General features: G+C 37.5%; 1 protein-coding gene across 6 annotated transcripts in view; it reads left to right on the top strand.

Annotated features, from left to right (window-relative positions):
- Positions 1-20771, top strand: part of LOC145989729 (uncharacterized) — a 102539-nt gene that overhangs the window by 61618 nt on the left and 20150 nt on the right. For 2 of the 6 annotated variants that reach the window (XM_083125000.1, XM_083124999.1), the window contains one exon: positions 19467-20174. The exons of 2 other annotated variants lie outside the window; for them this stretch is intronic. In XM_083125000.1, the coding sequence (XP_082981126.1) occupies positions 19467-20055 (589 nt within the window). In that variant the 3' untranslated portion in view covers positions 20056-20174. Of the gene's footprint in view, positions 1-159; positions 801-19466; positions 20175-20771 lie in introns of those variants that run through there. 2 more of the 6 variants (XM_083125002.1, XM_083125001.1) reach the window with 1 other exon arrangement.

The raw sequence follows: 20771 nt of genomic DNA, 5'->3' as shown, positions 1-20771 counted from the left end.
GCACACAATGGAATCAAGCCATTTATTTGTGCATTTTGTAATAAATCGTTTCGAGTTAAAAATTCCCTTAGATATCATATATATATATACTCACCTTGATCTAAAAGTTTTTAAGTGTTCAGTTTGCGATGAAAACTTTTCTTCAAATTATCTTTTCAGAACTCACCAGAGGAAATATCTTGAGTTAAAATTCTGTTGCACTTTTGAAGAAGCTTATTTATGCGAGACGTGTGTGGTAGGTCATTTTGTCACAAATGTCATCTTGCCAAACATGTGGAGAAACATTCTGCCCAGAGACCACACATATGTACAATGTGCAACAAATCATTTGAAGTTTTGCTACAACTTGAAAGACACACAAGAGTTTGTCATGAAGTGCAACAGACAGCATGTGTGAAAATAAAGAAAACCCATCTATGCTCTATGTGTAAAGGAAAATTTTCAAGGGAATCACAACTAAAAGGACACGTGTACATACTAAAGTGAAACGACACGTTTGCAAAATATGTGGTAAAACATTTGGCTACAAAAATAGGTTTTTACTTCACATGAAGAGACATTCTGGGATAAAACCTTATGTATGTGAGTAAGTCGTTTCTCCTTTCTAGTTTACTTACCCGGCACTTACGGGATAGTCATGAAATTAAACCTTACAAATGTTTGTATTGTGATGAAAGTTTTTATTTTTATTTTATACACACTTAAGCAACACTTGAAATATCATTTCAGTCACATAAACATGAAAACAATATAGCACAAAATGCAATGTAATGTAATTATTATTTGTAACAATATTCCTAACAGAGCAATGTATTTAGTTTTGATTTGTGTGTAATAAAATATTTTGTATGCTGGAAATAAAATGTTAAAGTAAACTGTTTTAGATAAGAGTACATACTTTTTACCCACAAAATCAAAACGTTAATTCATTATTTTCTTTTTTCGAGTGTTCGAAATGTAACAGTGATTGTCAAATTTGGGCTGGTCATATATTTTAGGGGCAGTTTTGAAATGGGGTGTGCGAGTAGGCAGTATTGTGTGGTTAAACACGGGAGTTAAGGAGAACATTACTGACCGACCATGGCATAGGTGTCTATTGGTTGCTACTCAGTCTGAAATAATGTAGTATTTTTACCCTCCAAAATGCTAGACATAGCTTTGAAAAAACACTTCATACCCTCCTGTCCTTTTCCTGGATGCAACCATGCAAAATGGTGCAAAATGTGCTAAATTTTCATTACTTCCTGTGCTCTACAGATTCACACTGCTTCTGCTGGTACCCTGTACCCTGAGGAAACCTGCCATTTGTCTAATCTAATATACAGGGTGTATCATAAATAATAGCGCAAACTGACAAGTGTTGAAAGTACACGATAATAGAAGCAAGAAAGTCTAAGTAAACATGGGTCCACAAACGAGCCGTTTTCAAGATAATTGCAAATGTGTGGTTACAAGTTGCCACTGACTTCATTGTTTGTAACTGTCGTCCTAGTTGGTAAAATGCTAAGAATGTGTGTGAATGTGTGGTTAGAAGCCATCACTGATTACATTTTGTAAACACAGAGTGCTTTTCTCCTTGCTCGTTCTAAGGTTTGCTCTTTTTATCAATCCTGTTTGATTCCAACGCCACCTCTCGGAAATGTTCTGTATTGTAAACAGAGAGTAAACCTTGTAAGGTGCAAGGAGTAAAGCACTCGGTGTTTACAAAATGCAATCATTGACAGCTTCTAACCACACATTCACATACATTATTAGCATACCAACTAGGATGACGTTTACAAACAATGAAGTCAGTGGCAGCTTGTAACCACACATTCGCAATTATCTCAAAAACGGCTCGTTTACAGACCCATGTTTACTAAGCCTTTTTTGCTTCTATTATCATGTACTTTTGTGACGTGCCTGCGGCTCGAAAACTCAAAATTGAATCGTTCATGTGACGTACTCAACGTGTGCCAGTACACACTATGGGAGTTTCGGGCCTTGATGAACGGGTATGCTAAATGAAACTAATACACTAGGATTAATCCCATTTAGATGAACACTGAAATTATTTTAATTCAGCTCACAATTTCAATGTAACCCATTACTCCGGTAGCGCTGGTCGCCGTGTTCGTTAACGTACAGAATTACGTAACAATAGGCATACTAAGCAAGAAAGTAAAATTTGCAATATTGTAAACATTAACGGATGAACTGAAACTGGGTCTTAAGAAAAGTTACCCAAGAGAGTAACAGTGAACATAACCCTTTCCCTGACCTAATTACTAACTCAACTGTCAAAATTTCTGGGCATTATTCATACTTAAGTGACCAGCACAAAATGAACTCCATCCTGAAAAGCAACATTTACATTAATTGACATATGTATATTCATAAAATACAAAGGGAGCCTTTGTTTTATAAATGTCAACACAATGAAATGAGATATTAATATATTTTATTATTACTCCCTGTGACAAAATAACAAACGAAAATGTGATACAATGAATCAGCTGTTTTAGGCTGTCATCTCAAGACCTGATAATCCGGCACAATTAATTCGACAAAATCTATCAGTAACTTTTATCGATATTATTAAAGAAATTCAAAAACAGAACTTTGTTTATTTCTCGCTGAACTCTACATTAATTATTTAGTCTGTAGTAGTTCGTGTATTCAATATTGAAACACTACTACAAAAGTTCAATTTTCGTACTTACAACAGGCATAATTTTTTCTACATGCAGCACAATGTATTACCCTTGTTCAACTCACAAAACTCTAACAGCATAGTAATAATAAGAATTGTGTGCATTAAGCAGAATATTCAACGATATTTACTTTTAACAATTTACAGTTTGCAATTGCTGATCAGTTGAATTTTTATGCCAATATGGCTACCCCACGCGCTGCTTTCCCGCTCAAACTAACGGTGCGATGCATACTGATTAATGGCCATACACGATGCACACGAATGCTAGCATATTTTGCGAAGTGGAAAACTTTAATGCAGATATTCCTACAGACGTCTGGGTGCACTAAATAAATGAAGTTTGGTACTTACAATCAATGCCCGAACCACGATCCGTAGATCACTTGCACAACAAAGTCATCAAATATCGGCTGTATCCTTACTTGGTGAACCGATATTCTTTGCGTTGCATGTTTACTGAACCTTTATGAATCATTTGCGACATGTGGATTGCATGGCAAATTCCCAGATGTTCGGATATTCCTTGATATTCTTTTCCGATCAAACCTTACGAGCTCTCCATCTTCCTTTTCCGGTCGAACGAACCAACTGAATCGATCTTTTACCCGTTCGTCAACAAACGAGTCCGCTCTTCGATTCGCCGTAATAAGTTCAATGTTTCGAACTCCGCTGCTTCAAATTCACTCGTTAAGTTCGAGTTTTCACTTAAATCCATTTATTAGAATATCACATTACTCACATAATTAACACCACCTTTTTTCTGTCCAGAATCGGCCCGGAAACTGTAATCCCGTATGGTATGGGAACCGATTACATGAATCATTCCTTTAACCGTTCCTTACACTGTTGCCTTTTCATGTACAAGTTTTTAACTACAAAGTTCACCAGTAGAATGATAAGCGTAGTGTGGCAGTTCTGATGAAATTTACCAAAAGTAAACGTGAATTATTGAAGTACACTAAAATAAATACATACAAATATGTTCATTATAACATTTCTTGTTATAATTGGCGCCCAACAAGAGGCTGAACCCAAACAATATACAACTACCTGTACAACTTACACACAACATATCAACTCACACTATCACATGTAAGTATAGAACACAGAACATTTACATTTGTACAAACAACTTATTTCTATAATGACCATTCGTTTAATATTATTTACATTCACCCTATCTTAAAGTGTGGTTATTACAATAGTTCCTACAGAAGGATAGAAGTTGAATTCGTACTGGTCACCCCATAAATGTGCCCTTGAACTGGTATTGACTTAAGATTGAACTCCACGGTTTGCGTGCCGTCTCGCCGCAAGGTTATGTCCACTTGACCAATCAGTCCGCCGCTGACACTAGCCTACTTAGACCACACAACCGCAGAAGCCATCTTGTCAACTTTTCATCGACACCTGACATCACCTGTTCAACTACTTTGTACGAGACTAAAGATCAAGCTCGACGCAAATTCCTGTTGCTGTCATCCTGGCACAAAATAAGATCAATATTCGAGCCTGATTCTACTGAAAAGTACTTCCAACATACCACCTTATATGCGTTGAAGCGTAACTGTCTCAAACTTGCCATAAATTCCCTAAAACACCAATCCCACCATGGACTAAAGCCAATAATTGCTTTGAGCAAACAATCAACATGCATATTCTTCATTTAAGAATCGCCAAGCGAGATAGAAACAATAGGAAGTATTCTTTTGTTCTGGCCCGCCGCGAAATAGTACCAACTTGACAAATCTGCCCGCCGCAGGCACTACTCACTTGACTCACAAAGGAAATTAAACTACCTATGTTCATTTTTCTCATTGACGTTCTGAACCCTGACCACAGAATTTTCCTGACTCACAGGAATCCATTAATTTCTGAAGCAACTCCTCTATTCCAATCAGAGATGCATCCGTCTGGATGTAGAACTTTTTTTCGAAATCTGGAAAATTGAGAGTGACCTCTTGGACCACCAATGACTTTAAGCGTTTAAAAGCCTCCTCAGCCTCTGCGGTCCACTGCCACTTCGTCTTCAACTTTAACAGAGCATACATGGGATGTGCTATGAGAGCATAGTTCGGTATATATTTTGCCAACCAATTGAAACAACCCAAGATTTTTTGTAGTTGTTTCAAATTCTCTGGTTTACGCAAGTTAACAATGCTTTCTACATATGACGGATCTTTTGTGAAACCCCGTGTGGAAATGACGTGTCCCAAAAACTTGAACTCTTTTACCGCAAACCTACACTTCTCCAGCTTTAACGTGAAACCTGCACGCCCCAGCCTATCTAAAACCAATTTCACATGCTTTAGATGTGATTCAAAATCCTTAGACTTTATGATGATGTCATCCACGTACACCACCACAAAGTCCAAGAAGGAACCCAACACTCTATTCATAACATCTACAAACACCGCAGTACCGTTCACAGAACCAAATACCACCCTTTTGAACTGATACAATATACCCTCGAAAGCAAACGCTGTGAACTTGCGACTGTCAACATGCAAAGGCACCTGCCAATATGCGTTCCCCAAATCGAGCGAAGTAAAGAACTTACAGCCCAGAAATGACGTCAAGGGCTCGTTAACTATCATAGGCGTAAGTTGCATTGGTCTCACGTGCTGATTTACTCTTTTCAAATCGACACACAGACGAATCCCTCCATGAGGTTTTGGGACTACTAACAAAGGCGATCTATGTTCTGAATCAGACAGTTCGATTATTCCCCATGCTAGCATTTGATTCAATTGTTCCCTTACCCTATCCCTGTATGCGTAAGGAATGGGATAATTCTTCGCGACGATTGGTGCATCAGTATCTAGTTCCATACGATGTACATATTCTTTGCACAAACCCGGAGTGTCAGAAAAGATGTGTTCAAAAACGCTTAACATTTCTTTGAATCTTAACTTAGAATCACCTTCCAAACTTATCAATTCTTCAATCTCAAGCTCGAAATTTAAATGCTCAACTGCGGCAGTACCAAGTTTCGAAGAAACGTTAGTTATCGTCATTTCCGGTTCAATGGTGTCCACGTCTTTAAGAGGAGTAAATTTCAAAAAGGTTCTACCGTTAGGAGTACTGTAGAAAAATGCATCCTCATCAAAATTAAGTTCCCCTTGTATCCCGTAAATTACATCTAAACCCAACAAAACTGGTATATTTAAATTCTTAACCACAACAAATTGTACATAATAATCATAACCCCCCAAATTGATCATTAACTTAACAATCCCTTCAACAGATTTTGATTTTGTACCCGAATAATCTATTAATTTAATGTTGGAAGCCGATTCCAACCTTGGCCTAGAGATCAAGGATGAAATTGATTTCCACGCTTCGAATTCAAGCAGGCTCACCTCAGCGCCACTATCACAGAGGGCGTCATAAGGTTGGCTTAAAATAGTTATCCTGATCAAAGCTGATGCATGTCGCTGAGAATCAGCATTAATTGGTATTCCTAAACTAATTGAATCGTCGATATCACTCCCTTCACCAACCTCATTAATATGTACAAAAAATATAGCAGGATGTTTTATCTTGCCCTCACCCCCTGCCCAATGGTAAGAGCTCCTCTCCGGTTTTCCGAACTTGGATATTCCCTTGATGGCTCGTCCAGCGCATGGATCTCAGCCTCAACTATGATTTGAGAACCAGGTTCAGAAGCCCCTTGACCTATCCTTCTTAAAATTCCCCTTTTCCTAAGAAAATTCAGAACCAGAGACATTCCTTCTCCATTCCAATGTATTCGATCAACTCTTCCCCGCGAAGGATTTCCCAAATATTCTTCATACACTTCATATCGAATTTCACCCGAGCTATCAAAAAACAAAGAAGAGATATCGTGTACTTTGACACCTCTTGCATCATGAAACGAGACTATGCAATCATTAATCCCTTTCCATTTGTGCCAGACATTGGAATTTTTGTTACGCATTATACGTGCTAAGGGAGGTAGGGTCAACCAATTGATCTCCTTAGTCCTTCCTTTCAACAATTCCAGCGTCTCCGACATGTTGCGCTTTATAGTTTCTTCCGTCTGAAAGTTAAGTATATCATTTTTACCTATCATAATTATCACAGAGTCAGCCAACTTTGAGCACGACTTTAACCTGCCGTTCAATTGCTCGGTAGTTTGACCACTGACTGTTAATCCTATCCTACGATTTCCTTGTTCATCGAAATTGAGCTGACAATTACCAAACTTTTGTGCTACTCTGAGTAACATACTGTCTCCGATTAATTGTTTCCCTTCTAACAACGGTTTAATAGCATTCGTCTGTTGATGCACTTCCATACTACTCTGAGGTGACGCAGACGCAACCCTATTGACTGGAGGTTTATTCAAGCCCGAACCCACATCACCTCCTACGATGTGAGTTGATTTCCGTTTCCCAACGAGGAATCTTCGGCTGAATCTCTATTGTACTGAAAACGTCGTTTCGATTTGGGACTGAAATTTGTGTTCTTTCTAACGCTAGTGGGTGAAGTCTTTAAAGTCTGTGCCCTTGGTTTACCCTCCACCTCAGCACCCTGAGACGCGGCGATCGTGATTTTGTTTACCCCAGCTTTAAAGCTTTTGCCCTTTTGAAGCGGAGCTAGATCTCGCTTCACGGGTAAATCCCTTAATGATTCAAAATTTTCTATAGCATGCGTGGCATCTGCAAATGACGAGATGTCCTGCATTACGAAGTGCTCCCTCAATTTATATGGCAAAAGTGAACCTAATTGAGCAACAATATGAGCTTCTTCCACCTTAGGTTGTATTGAACGTAGCAACTTGAAGTTCTTAGAAAAATACTGTAACACACTTTCCTCAGATGTTTTCTGGTAAGGAGAGTTCAATATTTTGGCAAGACAAGTACTACGCCATCTAGAACTTTCGTAATGGCTTATGAATTCCAATTTAAATGCATCATAAGAAACCAACTGAGCCTTTCTCTCTGAAAACCAGAGCTTCGCACTTTCAGTCAATAGTTTAGGAACATATTTAATGTAATGCACTTGATCAATTCCATATAACTCCAAAAGTTCCTCTACCTTTTCCAGGAATTCAGTTGGAGTTACATTCGTGATCAAGCCATTGAATTTCGGGAACTTTACTAAATCCTGAGGCTTTATGCTATATGCTTTCACAGGAGCAACACCACGAACAGCATTAAAATCAGATTGTTCCTTCTTCCCTTCAATCACTCCCTTTAGATCGTCAACTTTTTCCCCATCCCCACACAGTTTAGATTTTCTGTGCCTGGTTTTTAGATAACCCTTCTTTCTTATCGCTGAATTAACTCTCCCATATTTCTCAGCATCAGTCGATGACTCTGCACTAGAAACACAATAGCCCGCAAATGGTTTCCGCATTATACCTGACTTGACATTCCCTGCATCCGAATTGTCTGTGGAAGTGGCCTTATCCAAACGACCCACCCCAGTGATTTCAGTTACCAAGGGATCGACACTTTTACCCTTAACCTGTTTTTCTACACTATTCTGCATTCCAAATACCTTACGAGGACTCCCCTGCTCCCAACTGGCCATAGCCTTGCTAACCCTATCCATGGAATTCTCGAGAGACTTTAGCGTTACCATAACTTCTGGCGGCAGAGTATTCATAACCAAAGTTTCAGACCCTAGGTGCTGAGAAGAAACATGCACAACCGGTTGAGAGGATGATAGAGACTCCCTCTTTACCACTGCCACTTCACTATCACTGATCGCTTTTCCTAATTGATAATCCTTAGGAACTCGATTGGAGTCCTGACTTCTACCTGCAATCTTACCCAACACCTTTTCTACAATTTGCCCTTCCAACGATCTAATGTGACTATCATTATCAGTTTTTATTTGTTCCAACGATTTCTGCACACCCTGTACTTCCGAATCTAACCTACGTGCCAATTCATCATACTTCCTATCTAACCCTTCAGCTCTATTCATGCATTCTAATCTGTATTGAGATACTGTCAAAGTGAGATCTTGAAGACCCTCACTTGTTTTGACCACATCTTGTTGCAAGTCTAAGATACATTTGCTGGTATCACTGAGGTCTGACTGAAGTTTTCCCACCAACCTACTAGTGTGTGCAGTAAGTTCAGACTTCAGCAATTGGTTGCTGTCATTTAATTCTGACTTCAGTAATTGGTTGCTGTCATTTAATTCTGACTTCAGTAATTGGTTGCTGTCATTTAATTCTGACTTCAGCAACTCAATACTTGTTTTTGACGCTTGGAACCGTTGGTCATTCCTTTCATCACTCTTAGTCCAGTAAAAGTAGGCAAAATGTCATCAAAGAATGGAAAAAATTCCAACAGAGATAAAAATTGGTAGATATCACTGGCATGGTATTTCAAACAACATACTAAAAGTCCCCGACAATCCGAGTTGTGCTCTGTCCGCCATATTGGAAAATGGCGGATGAACGGTGACGTTTGATCATAATTGCTTTATTAACTAAAAATGGTGAAGACTGAGTCGAAAATGTGTTCAGACATAAATTAAAGAAAATAAAATTTCCAATAACTGTAAGAAGATAATTTTTTGTGAATTAACCAACCTATCTAATAATGTTAAAAATAAATTTAACCAATATAATCCAATAATGTAAAAAATAAATTTAACTCTGTGGAAACTTTTCCCATTATTTTGTAATCAAATTTTCCTGGTGTTGATTGAAGTTGTACACTTTTATTTCGCGACTTGTAACGAATAATATATATTACTGACCAAGCTTCTTCCAATCCGCTTCCCCTCATCATGTATTCTATCGCTCCCATGTACGACATAAGCATGAGGAATCCACCTAGACGAAGGACAACTGACAACATATCTCCGTTGTCTAGAGAAGCCGCAACAATTTCAGAGGCTTTCAGATATAGAGGTTGGTCGAAAGTAACTATACATGTCTTTTGACCATGTTTCATGTATTCTTCAACTGCGAACATAAGGGATGGGTATATGGCATCTGGACTTGTCGGCAGCAGCTTTATAAATGGTAATGTACTTATTTCAGAAATGTGATATTCCTTGCTACCTTCAGTGGCAAGCTCCATATAAATACTCCAACTTGGACTTGGTGACAAGGTAAGGTGATTTCCACACATCTATACAAAATCAAGAAGTGATGAAACATGCACTGATGGTGGTACCTGTTTGGTGTATTCAATTTCTTTAATCTTGATTTTCTCCAGGCCACGGACAGCAGGCACAACGTATGTTCGTAATGGAACATTACCAAATTTGGCAAGGTAACATTCTGGTCGTTGCTTCTTCAATCGAACAATTTATTTTCTGGGATGAACAGATCTTGCAGGAGTAGTGCACATAATGCCCCCCGTATTGTGGAAAGTTCCTAGTCCGTCCAAGGCCCGAACATTGACGTCTGCATTATCAAAAACAAACTGATTCAATAATTCCTTGTCAACAACAATTTCCTTATCACTTAACATTGCAGAACTAAGATACAATACGGCTTCATTGTAGGATGCACATAAACTCATGCTTGATAACATATCAATAATATTTCTTGAACCAAGATATCTATGTGGATGAACTGCAAGTCCAATCTGAATCATTGAATTGAATGACCGTGGTCTTACTGCTGATATAATAGCATGCTCAATACACGCACATTTTCTTTTGATGGAGTCTTCATTTCCTTTTATTCGTTTCATAATCACACCCTCTGTAAAGACCCTTAATGTCTCTGGAACCATATCATCAGCTGTCTTCAAGCATTAATGTGGATTTGGATACATATCTTTAGCATATGTTTCAGATCGTATATCTTCCCGAATTATTGCGGCAGCAGTTCTAACAATTCTAAGTCTTTTGTTCTTTGGATCTTCTTCTTTCTGTGTGTACCAACTTTTGGATAATATTTTATATCCTGTACTGTAGTGGTTTGCCCTTTACGTGTTTTATTATCATGTCTTCTCCATAGTGATTACATAGGTGTTTCTTAAGAGTTGTTTCTGAGACATCAGTATCTTGTGGAAGATATTCCTTCATCTTCATCATAAGTTGATTCATCGAGTACTCACACTCATCGTTATCATTATCAAGGTAGCAGCATAACTGCAGAAATGCGATAGAAATACACTCATCTTCAGGCCTACCACGTTTTCCTGATGTAGGTGAGGATGTGTAAAATTTAGTGAAACAAGGATGGTGATACCTAGCCTCAACTGCAACTAGATCAATAACGGTATGCATTTGATCAAGCACTGTCCTTCCCCAATCATCATTCCTCTTGATGGCAGCTTCAATGATTTGCTCCTTGAATGTTAAGGATCGAACTTCAAATATTTTAACTCGTCTGTTCACATTTTTGTTTTTCATTTCTGCTTGAAAATCACAAACTTCACTGCAAGACAAGCAATCACATTTGAAGTAAAATATATGTACTGCTGATCGAAGGAGTATTGAATTTTGTGGTGAACAATTACTTGCAGCAGTAATACTACTCTCACGAGTATAGTCTGTACGGCACTTAATATGTAACCTCACATTCGTCTCATTTTCCAATTTCTCAAATATTCCATCTTTTCGACGTAAACTGCTGCTCTTTATAGCATTTAAGCCTTTTATCACAACCACAGTGTCACCTTGACTCAACGTTTGTTCACAAATAATATAATATTGGGTTATATCCATTGTTGCCTTGCCAAAAAGGTTATTCAGTTTGTTTTCTGATGATCAGATCCATTACATCGAAGTTCCACAACGGGCAGCACCCTTAAAGAAATTACATATATTATTAACAGTGAAATGGTAGGTTAAATCACAAAAATTTATCTTCTTACAGTTATTGGAAATTTTATTTTCTTTAATTTATGTCTGAACACATTTTCGGCTCAGTCTTCACCATTTTTAGTTAATAAAGCAATCATGATCAAACGTCACCGTTCATCCGCCATTTTCCAATATGGCGGACAGAGCACAACTCGGATTGTCGGGGACTTTTAGTATGTTGTTTGAAATACCATACTGGTGATATCTACCAATTTTTATCTCTGTTGGAATTTTTTCCATTCTTTTTTCTAATTTGCCTGGACTATCTGTTTGATGAACGCGAACAACGATTCCAACGTCACAGGTTCGTTTTCCGTTCCCATATTTTTTTTTTTTTTTTTTTTTTTTTTGCCCAAAAATTAAAATAAAAATTTGCTTAATGCCTATAAAACTTTAAACACTGACGTCTCGTAATCTTAATGTGACGTGCCTGCGGCTCGAAAACTCAAAATTGAATCGTTCATGTGACGTACTCAACGTGTGCCAGTACACACTATGGGAGTTTCGGGCCTTGATGAACGGGTATGCTAAATGAAACTAATACACTAGGATTAATCCCATTTAGATGAACACTGAAATTATTTTAATTCAGCTCACAATTTCAATGTAACCCATTACTCCGGTAGCGCTGGTCGCCGTGTTCGTTAACGTACAGAATTACGTAACAATAGGCATACTAAGCAAGAAAGTAAAATTTGCAATATTGTAAACATTAACGGATGAACTGAAACTGGGTCTTAAGAAAAGTTACCCAAGAGAGTAACAGTGAACATAACCCTTTCCCTGACCTAATTACTAACTCAACTGTCAAAATTTCTGGGCATTATTCATACTTAAGTGACCAGCACAAAATGAACTCCATCCTGAAAAGCAACATTTACATTAATTGACATATGTATATTCATAAAATACAAAGGGAGCCTTTGTTTTATAAATGTCAACACAATGAAATGAGATATTAATATATTTTATTATTACTCCCTGTGACAAAATAACAAACGAAAATGTGATACAATGAATCAGCTGTTTTAGGCTGTCATCTCAAGACCTGATAATCCGGCACAATTAATTCGACAAAATCTATCAGTAACTTTTATCGATATTATTAAAGAAATTCAAAAACAGAACTTTGTTTATTTCTCGCTGAACTCTACATTAATTATTTAGTCTGTAGTAGTTCGTGTATTCAATATTGAAACACTACTACAAAAGTTCAATTTTCGTACTTACAACAGGCATAATTTTTTCTACATGCAGCACAATGTATTACCCTTGTTCAACTCACAAAACTCTAACAGCATAGTAATAATAAGAATTGTGTGCATTAAGCAGAATATTCAACGATATTTACTTTTAACAATTTACAGTTTGCAATTGCTGATCAGTTGAATTTTTATGCCAATATGGCTACCCCACGCGCTGCTTTCCCGCTCAAACTAACGGTGCGATGCATACTGATTAATGGCCATACACGATGCACACGAATGCTAGCATATTTTGCGAAGTGGAAAACTTTAATGCAGATATTCCTACAGACGTCTGGGTGCACTTAATAAATGAAGTTTGGTACTTACAATCAATGCCCGAACCACGATCCGTAGATCACTTGCACAACAAAGTCATCAAATATCGGCTGTATCCTTACTTGGTGAACCGATATTCTTTGCGTTGCATGTTTACTGAACCTTTATGAATCATTTGCGACATGTGGATTGCATGGCAAATTCCCAGATGTTCGGATATTCCTTGATATTCTTTTCCGATCAAACCTTACGAGCTCTCCATCTTCCTTTTCCGGTCGAACGAACCAACTGAATCGATCTTTTACCCGTTCGTCAACAAACGAGTCCGCTCTTCGATTCGCCGTAATAAGTTCAATGTTTCGAACTCCGCTGCTTCAAATTCACTCGTTAAGTTCGAGTTTTCACTTAAATCCATTTATTAGAATATCACATTACTCACATAATTAACACCACCTTTTTTCTGTCCAGAATCGGCCCGGAAACTGTAATCCCGTATGGTATGGGAACCGATTACATGAATCATTCCTTTAACCGTTCCTTACACTGTTGCCTTTTCATGTACAAGTTTTTAACTACAAAGTTCACCAGTAGAATGATAAGCGTAGTGTGGCAGTTCTGATGAAATTTACCAAAAGTAAACGTGAATTATTGAAGTACACTAAAATAAATACATACAAATATGTTCATTATAACATTTCTTGTTATACTTTCAACTGTGTCAGTTTGTGCTATCTTTAGTTTCATATTTGTATTGGTTTTTGCTTGTAACACTGCCACCATTAATACCTCTGCTCTTCTAACCAAAACTCAGATTTGAATGTTGCATGCACACGAACAGAACCACCAGTGGGTATTTGCACATAAAAAGAGGCTTTCCATTTGATGTTTAAAATACCATAAAATACACAGTGTCCCAAAAAATAATTGACAACTTTTAAAAAATGCACAACTTGTAATTGACATAGAGGAATATACGTTGTTGCAGGTGATTCACCAACGCCTAAAGGGTTTTTTGTTTGTTAGGTATTGAATAAGATGGTGCACACACTGAGGTTTAAAGGTGAGACATGTCCTAGACAGGACATTTCCATCACATTGAATCGGAAGAGATGGTCCAATTGCCTCGCCTCCTAGACACCCTGACTTTACACCCCTGGACTTCTTTTTGTGTGGGCTATGTCAAAGACACAGTGCACAGCACTCCTGTTAACGATCTTGATTATTTGAAGGCCGGAATAAGAGTTGCCATTGTCACAGTTGATAGGGATATGCTTGGAGGATATAAACAGAGTTGGGATTTCGATTAGATGTTGTACATGCCACCAGAGGTGAGCATGTTGAAGTGGCATGGTATGTCTCTGTGTCAATTGCAAGTTGTGCTGTATGCCATCAAAGTTGTAAATTACCTTTAGGGACACCCTGTATATAAAATGCATAAATTTGAAAAATAAAAATACATAAATAAATGATTAAAATATATAACAATGAGATATGACTTAGTCTTCATAATCTGATCTGATTTTCTTCCGTTCATCTGATAATATATTTTGCAAATGCTACAATGATGCTAGGTAGATCTACGAGGTATATCTTATTGCTAAATAGTGCTGTGGTCACCTTCAAAGTACTCCCCTTGGGAAGCTATACACCAATGCCAGTGCCTACTCCATCCTTCAAAGCAATTTTATAACTCTGTTTCTGGAATGGTATTCAGAGCTGCCATCGTATTAGCCTTAGTGTCCTCAATGTCATCAAAATGTCTTCCTTTCAAAAGTTGTTTGATCTTCAGGTAAAAAAAGAAGTCATTGGGGCAAGGTCAAGTGAGTATGGCAGGTGGTCTACCAAAGTTATTTGTTTCCTGGCCAAAAACTCCCGTACAGATGGTGTCGTGATGCATGAGCCATGAGTTGTTGGTGAAAAGTTCCGATCGTTTGCATCTCACTTTTTCACTCAACCTTTTGCAGCACTCTGGGGGTCAGTGATGATATTTTCCGCACAGTTTCCCTATCAATGTTCACTTGGTCTGCTATGGATCTCATGGTCAATCGCCGATTTGCATGCACAATTTAATGAAGTTTGGCAATGTTTTTGTCTGTTCGGCTCGTTACTGGCTGTCCTACCCTTTCTTCTTCAGTCACTTGTTTCCTTCCCTCAGAAAACCATTTAATCCATTTGTACACTGCTGTTTTCTTGATGGCATTCTTGCCGTACACTTGCACTAACATTTCCCATATTCACTCCCACTCTTGCCCAGTTTCACCAGAAATTTGATGTTTGTTTATTGCTTTAATTCTAGCTCAGCCATTTTCACGACAGCATGCATACACAAGACAAACAACAATGCACGCCACTCAGCAGAAATCCCCCACGTGTCAACCCGAACACTGCTGTGAGACACTGTAATACAAAGGTTACAAAATCTTACAGAGCTGCTTGTATAGTGCTGCCTTCAGTGCTAAACGGTGGCGATTTTGCAGTTTAAATTGTCAGACCTTGTATATTATAATACTAAATATCTAAAATTCTAAATCACTGTATACAACCAGGATTTATTGTTCTACTTATATTTTATGTAACCACCTGCCATTATAAAATGAATGAAGCATTGTGCAGTTTGCAGGCTTGTGTGTGCGTGTGATTTGTGTGTGTGTGTGAGAGAGAGAGCTCAGATCTTGCTTGAAATTCTCCTCTGCATTTGCCACCCCTCTTTTTCCTTGGGGCTTGTTTAGATTACAGATTTTCACTCAACTGTTTTCCATATCAACCTTTATCTTGAATGTAATTTCATATTTATGGTTTCTATATGTGGTATTCATTTTCTAACCTTGGTCCACATGTACAGGTCAACAGCAATGATGATGTGACATTTTTATTTTTCGCTAGACTAGCTGTGTTGAATAGAGTGAGAATGGTGATGTTAAATAAGAGCAGTTCATTATTGTGCAAGAGCTTCGTAGTTTTACAAAAATTATTACACCCAACAAGTAATAACTGGCATAAACACATTTTCTTTATCTGAATTACGTGTATTTCAAGAATGTGTATTTGTTTCAGTGTTTTTGTATAACTTTAACACAATACAGGGTAGGGCAGAAACAAGTAGATGACATAAATTTGCCATACATGATGAAGGTTGTGCGAATTACTCACAAGTTTAATATATATATAATATTAACTTATGTTTTGCAAGTATCGAGGTAACTCCTGCGACGTTCGGGACGAAACTGCTCCCTTCCTCAGCCTGCTCACGTTTAGGTTATGTATAAATCATAACCACGTCGAACTCTCCATAGGTTCAGGATATAGGATTGCTAAAAGGTGTATGGTTAAAAAACAGTAAAAATCTAAAACCCATTACAGGTACACGTCAAACTACCATGCCATTTCCCAATTAGAAACTGCTCTTTGTAACGTTAAAACTTTAAAACTGTGAATAGCCACAGTCCGTGTACGCTGCAATGAACTATCAAGCCACGATTCGGTGATGCAAATTGTGTCATAGTCAAAATCACCAGCAAAAGCCAAGGTTAAAATCTTGTAGGAATTTGTTATTTATACTTCTGGCATTATGGTAATATATGTTAAACACTGCACTGTCATTCACTACCGAACCTGGGTTAAGCAACACATCACCTGATAGCGATATATCACAGAGTAAGTGCCTAAAGGATGCACGTCTCCCATCACTGGGACTGGAACACGGGGAACTGTTGTTCGCGAAGGCAGCGTGGTGACTCGCGTTGCAGACAAAAGCTGGCAAGAAAATGTTTCTTCTCGCAGCACACTTCCAGAGCAGCACATCAGTCATTTTTGTCTCGTTCCTTGACGGTTTGCACGCCATAGCCCTGATCAGCAAGGGTTGGACCGTTACGAGGACAAAAAACCATATGTATACAGTCTTTGTTACGGAGCTCACTTTTCGCTGCTTGCACACCGCCGCCTTCTTGATCCATCCTTGATCCTGTAGTGTTGGTCTGAAGAGCATTGAGTGTCGTTTGCTGTGGATCATTCTTTAGGAACAATGACTCCACTGCTGTAATCAGTGTGTTTTTGAACGACATTTTCACATCGGAAAAAAATGGAGACCATGAGGTTTATTTCTGACAATAGACACAGTAGTCCTGAATTGTGATATGATATGATATGATTTATTTCCATCCACTTGATCATATAAGTACAAATAGCACTATGATATGGGATAGGTCAAATACATGTATAATTTTGAGTACAAAGGAATTAACACATACTTATGCATATTAAAAAGTATATAAGAGTATAGAATAACATAAAAAAATAGAAGAAAAATTGTATAATCCAATTCAATATTGTTTGGTGTGTCGGAACTGTGGCATTCCTTCAGATGTCAAAATGTTGAAAAATACGCTGCGTTTCAGTAGCGGAGTCATTGTTTCTAAAGAACGTTCCACGGCATACACTCAAAGTTCTTCAGACCATTGCTACATGACAACTGAAGGCTTTAAACCACTCTATTCAGGAATGTGTGTTTCACCATTCCACCTACAAGAATGTCAGTAGGGCATCTTTACAAGGGGATTCATTTCTCCTTTAATTCACCTCTTAGTCACTTTTCCCAACATGTCTCACGCTTGGATACCAGCAGCATAGAAAGTTTTCTCAGCATACCAGAACCTTCATCAGATCGTTGTTTCACCTCTTCATCACTGCTGAAATGTTGGCCTACAAGGAATCCTTTCACCTTTTTGTGGAAGGATGGGATATATGTATTCAGTGATCAGTAAACCCATTGAGGATGGATGGGTTATATACATCGTAGCACCACGTGACACCAATGAACATGCTATTTCTTAAAAACTACACATGATACTAGAAGCAAAATTCCAGATTTGTTTCTGTAAACTGGCAACATTAGCACTCTTACACATTTTGTTATTTTTGTCCCCAAGAAATATCAGATGGAAACACACACCAGCACTGCCAGATGGGAGAAAACGGAACGACTGCCACCTGGGAACAAACAAAGAAGTGGTTCACTACCATCTCTGTCCAAGATGCCGTAACCTCAGGGAATGAAGGCAGTGAGCCTTTGAAATTAATCAGAGAAACTATCAAATTAGCAATGTGGAAACATAAAAATTCTCATACACAATACTAAAATCATGTTTACCACATTCATCATGAGGTATTGGTTTGTTTTCAACGAAACTTTGCATGGTTGTAGTAATGTACCACAGCTATATACTGCATTGTTTTTATTCTCTTTGGTCTGTTATGGTGGCCGCATGAGTAAGCTGAATACCATTTTTGTAAAAATTATATTTTCTTCTTCTTCCCATAATATTCAGTATTGGGAGGCACAATACATAAATTTTACTTCCACTAAAAACCCTGTCATTCTGAAAAAAAACTCAAATCAATTTCATATCTCTATGATAATATTAGAGATTAGCAAGTTAAGTAAGTTATTTTTTGTAACTTCACAGCAAGTTTGAAAAGTGTGCCCTTGTAAAATCCTCATCTGCTAGAAGAGTCTAGAAACATGTGCAAGGCTCTGGCTACTAAAGGTTCAGCAACTCCCAGCTTAGTTCCTGTAGTGTACAAATCATTTGGTGGGCAATATGCAGGCATGCATTTGTCTTGCAGAAATCTGTTTTGGTACTCAAGGTGCACTTGCTTGGGGCCAGACTTGAAGCATCCATATACAGAGCTAGCGTCAGTTGAGGTTTGAACTCTGATGCTCGCATGGGTGTGTTCTAACTCATGTTATAATCAGGGTCTTAAAATAAAACCCAAAAATACATTATTTTGGACAAAGGTAACTTTTCGCTCATACTATTCATTTGAGCTAAGAACAATCCTTACCCTAGCAGCATTTTCTTCTGTGTATTTTTTACCCAGCATTCGTTGTCACGTTATGGCAGAAAATACCCTTATTGTCTTCCCTTTGTAATTTTTTCTCAACTTTATCTTTGCATAATGAAATAAAAATATTGAAACTGAATAAAATTATGTTTATCATTGAAGATGATATTATTTACATGCTCTGAAACAATTAAAATTCGGTCTGAAGAAGCAATTCTTCTGGGTACTTTTTTAACCTTACCCTGCAAGGGTTACAATGGCGAAAAAACAACTTGAAAACAGAACAAATATGTCAATCAAAATTTCATCAAAACATACCATGAATATGTGAATGCAGTTGCCACCACTTTGAACAATTCTTATAACACAGATTAGTGCTTGTTAGGCAATATAAATATAATTGTATGCATGCTAAAGATATGTGCGTAAAAATAAACGGGATATTACAGATGCCTGCATCTGCACCATACCTTGCCAACTACAGTAACGTGTTTTCTCGGCCCCCAACCCATATTGAACACACTCTACATACACATATCCTGAAATGTTGTAATTCAATAGAAGTTACATGTATTTCATAATTAATTTTAATTCAAATCTTTGTCATATTCCAGGGTATATGAAGTTTGGAATTCTGAAAAATCTGTGCCAATGTTGTGTGTCGAGAAACAGCATACTGACCGTTCAGCAGACCCTCTTTTTATCCAGAAGGACACCTTGCAGCTGGCAGAGATCCAATGCAGTAAAAATCTGTATATTTGTTCACTTTGTAATAAACACTTTGCTTATAAAAATGATTTCATATATCATAAAAATTGTGGCACAGAAGTTAACTTATCTTGCGTGTTTTGTGGCGTAGCACATGCTTCTAAGCAGATGTGTAAAAAGGATTCGTCAATTCAAACATCAGTTTCTACTCAAGGAACCAGCCATCATCAGATCCCGAAACCCAGTACAAAAGCATCAAGTGTATGCTCCAAATCAAATAGTGCATTATTACCAAATTTTGATCAACCAACAGTGATCGAAAAGCATGGAAAGAAAGTATTTTCATGCTCAATTTGTAACAAAAGTTTAAATAGCAAACATTCTTACATAAAACACATGCATGCACACTATGGAATCAAACCATATGTATGCAAATTTTGTAATAAATCCTTTGTAAGGTATGATTCTCTTAAATATCATATGTATAGTCACTAAGGTGTAAAACAGTATAAATGTTTAGTGTGTGATAAAAGCTTTGCTTATAATTCTGCTTTGAAAACTCACCAGAAAAGTCACCTCGAGTTAAAACCTCATTCCTGCATTTCTTGTAATAAAAGATATACACATAGGTGGCAACTGAATATGCATATGAATAGTCATAGTAACGAAAAATCTTTTAAATGTGAGACATGTGGCAAAATACTGGCTAACAAAGATTCTCTTGTCAGACATGCAAAGACCCATTCTGCTCATAGACCACATACATGTGCAATATGCAAGAAATCTTTTGAACTTTTGCTTCAGCTTAACAGGCACACAAGAATTTGTCATGAAACAACTTACGTGGAGAAAGATAAAAAGTATATCTGCAACATCTGTAAGAAAGCATTTACGTCCAAAACAACTTTAGAAGATCATATTAATGGTATCCATGCTAAAGAGAAAGCATACATTTGCGAAATATGTGGGAAAACATATCCCTACAGAAATAGCCTTGCTATACATTTGAAAATTCACTCTGGACAGAAACCTCATGTATGTGAAATATGCAATAAATCATTTGTTACTTTTAATGTACTTAGCAGACACTTAAGGAGTAGTCATGAAACAAAACCTTACAAATGTTCAAATTGTGATGAAAGTTTCTTCATGTTAAACACACTTAAGAAACACATGAAATGTCATAACAAGTGTCCACGTTTGGAAAAAAC

Source organism: Lepisma saccharinum, chromosome 7, assembly GCF_977018435.1.
Source record: "Lepisma saccharinum chromosome 7, izLepSacc3.1, whole genome shotgun sequence".
NCBI classification, from domain to species: Eukaryota; Metazoa; Arthropoda; class Insecta; order Zygentoma; family Lepismatidae; genus Lepisma; species Lepisma saccharinum.
This window is presented reverse-complemented; position numbering and strand designations above follow the sequence as displayed.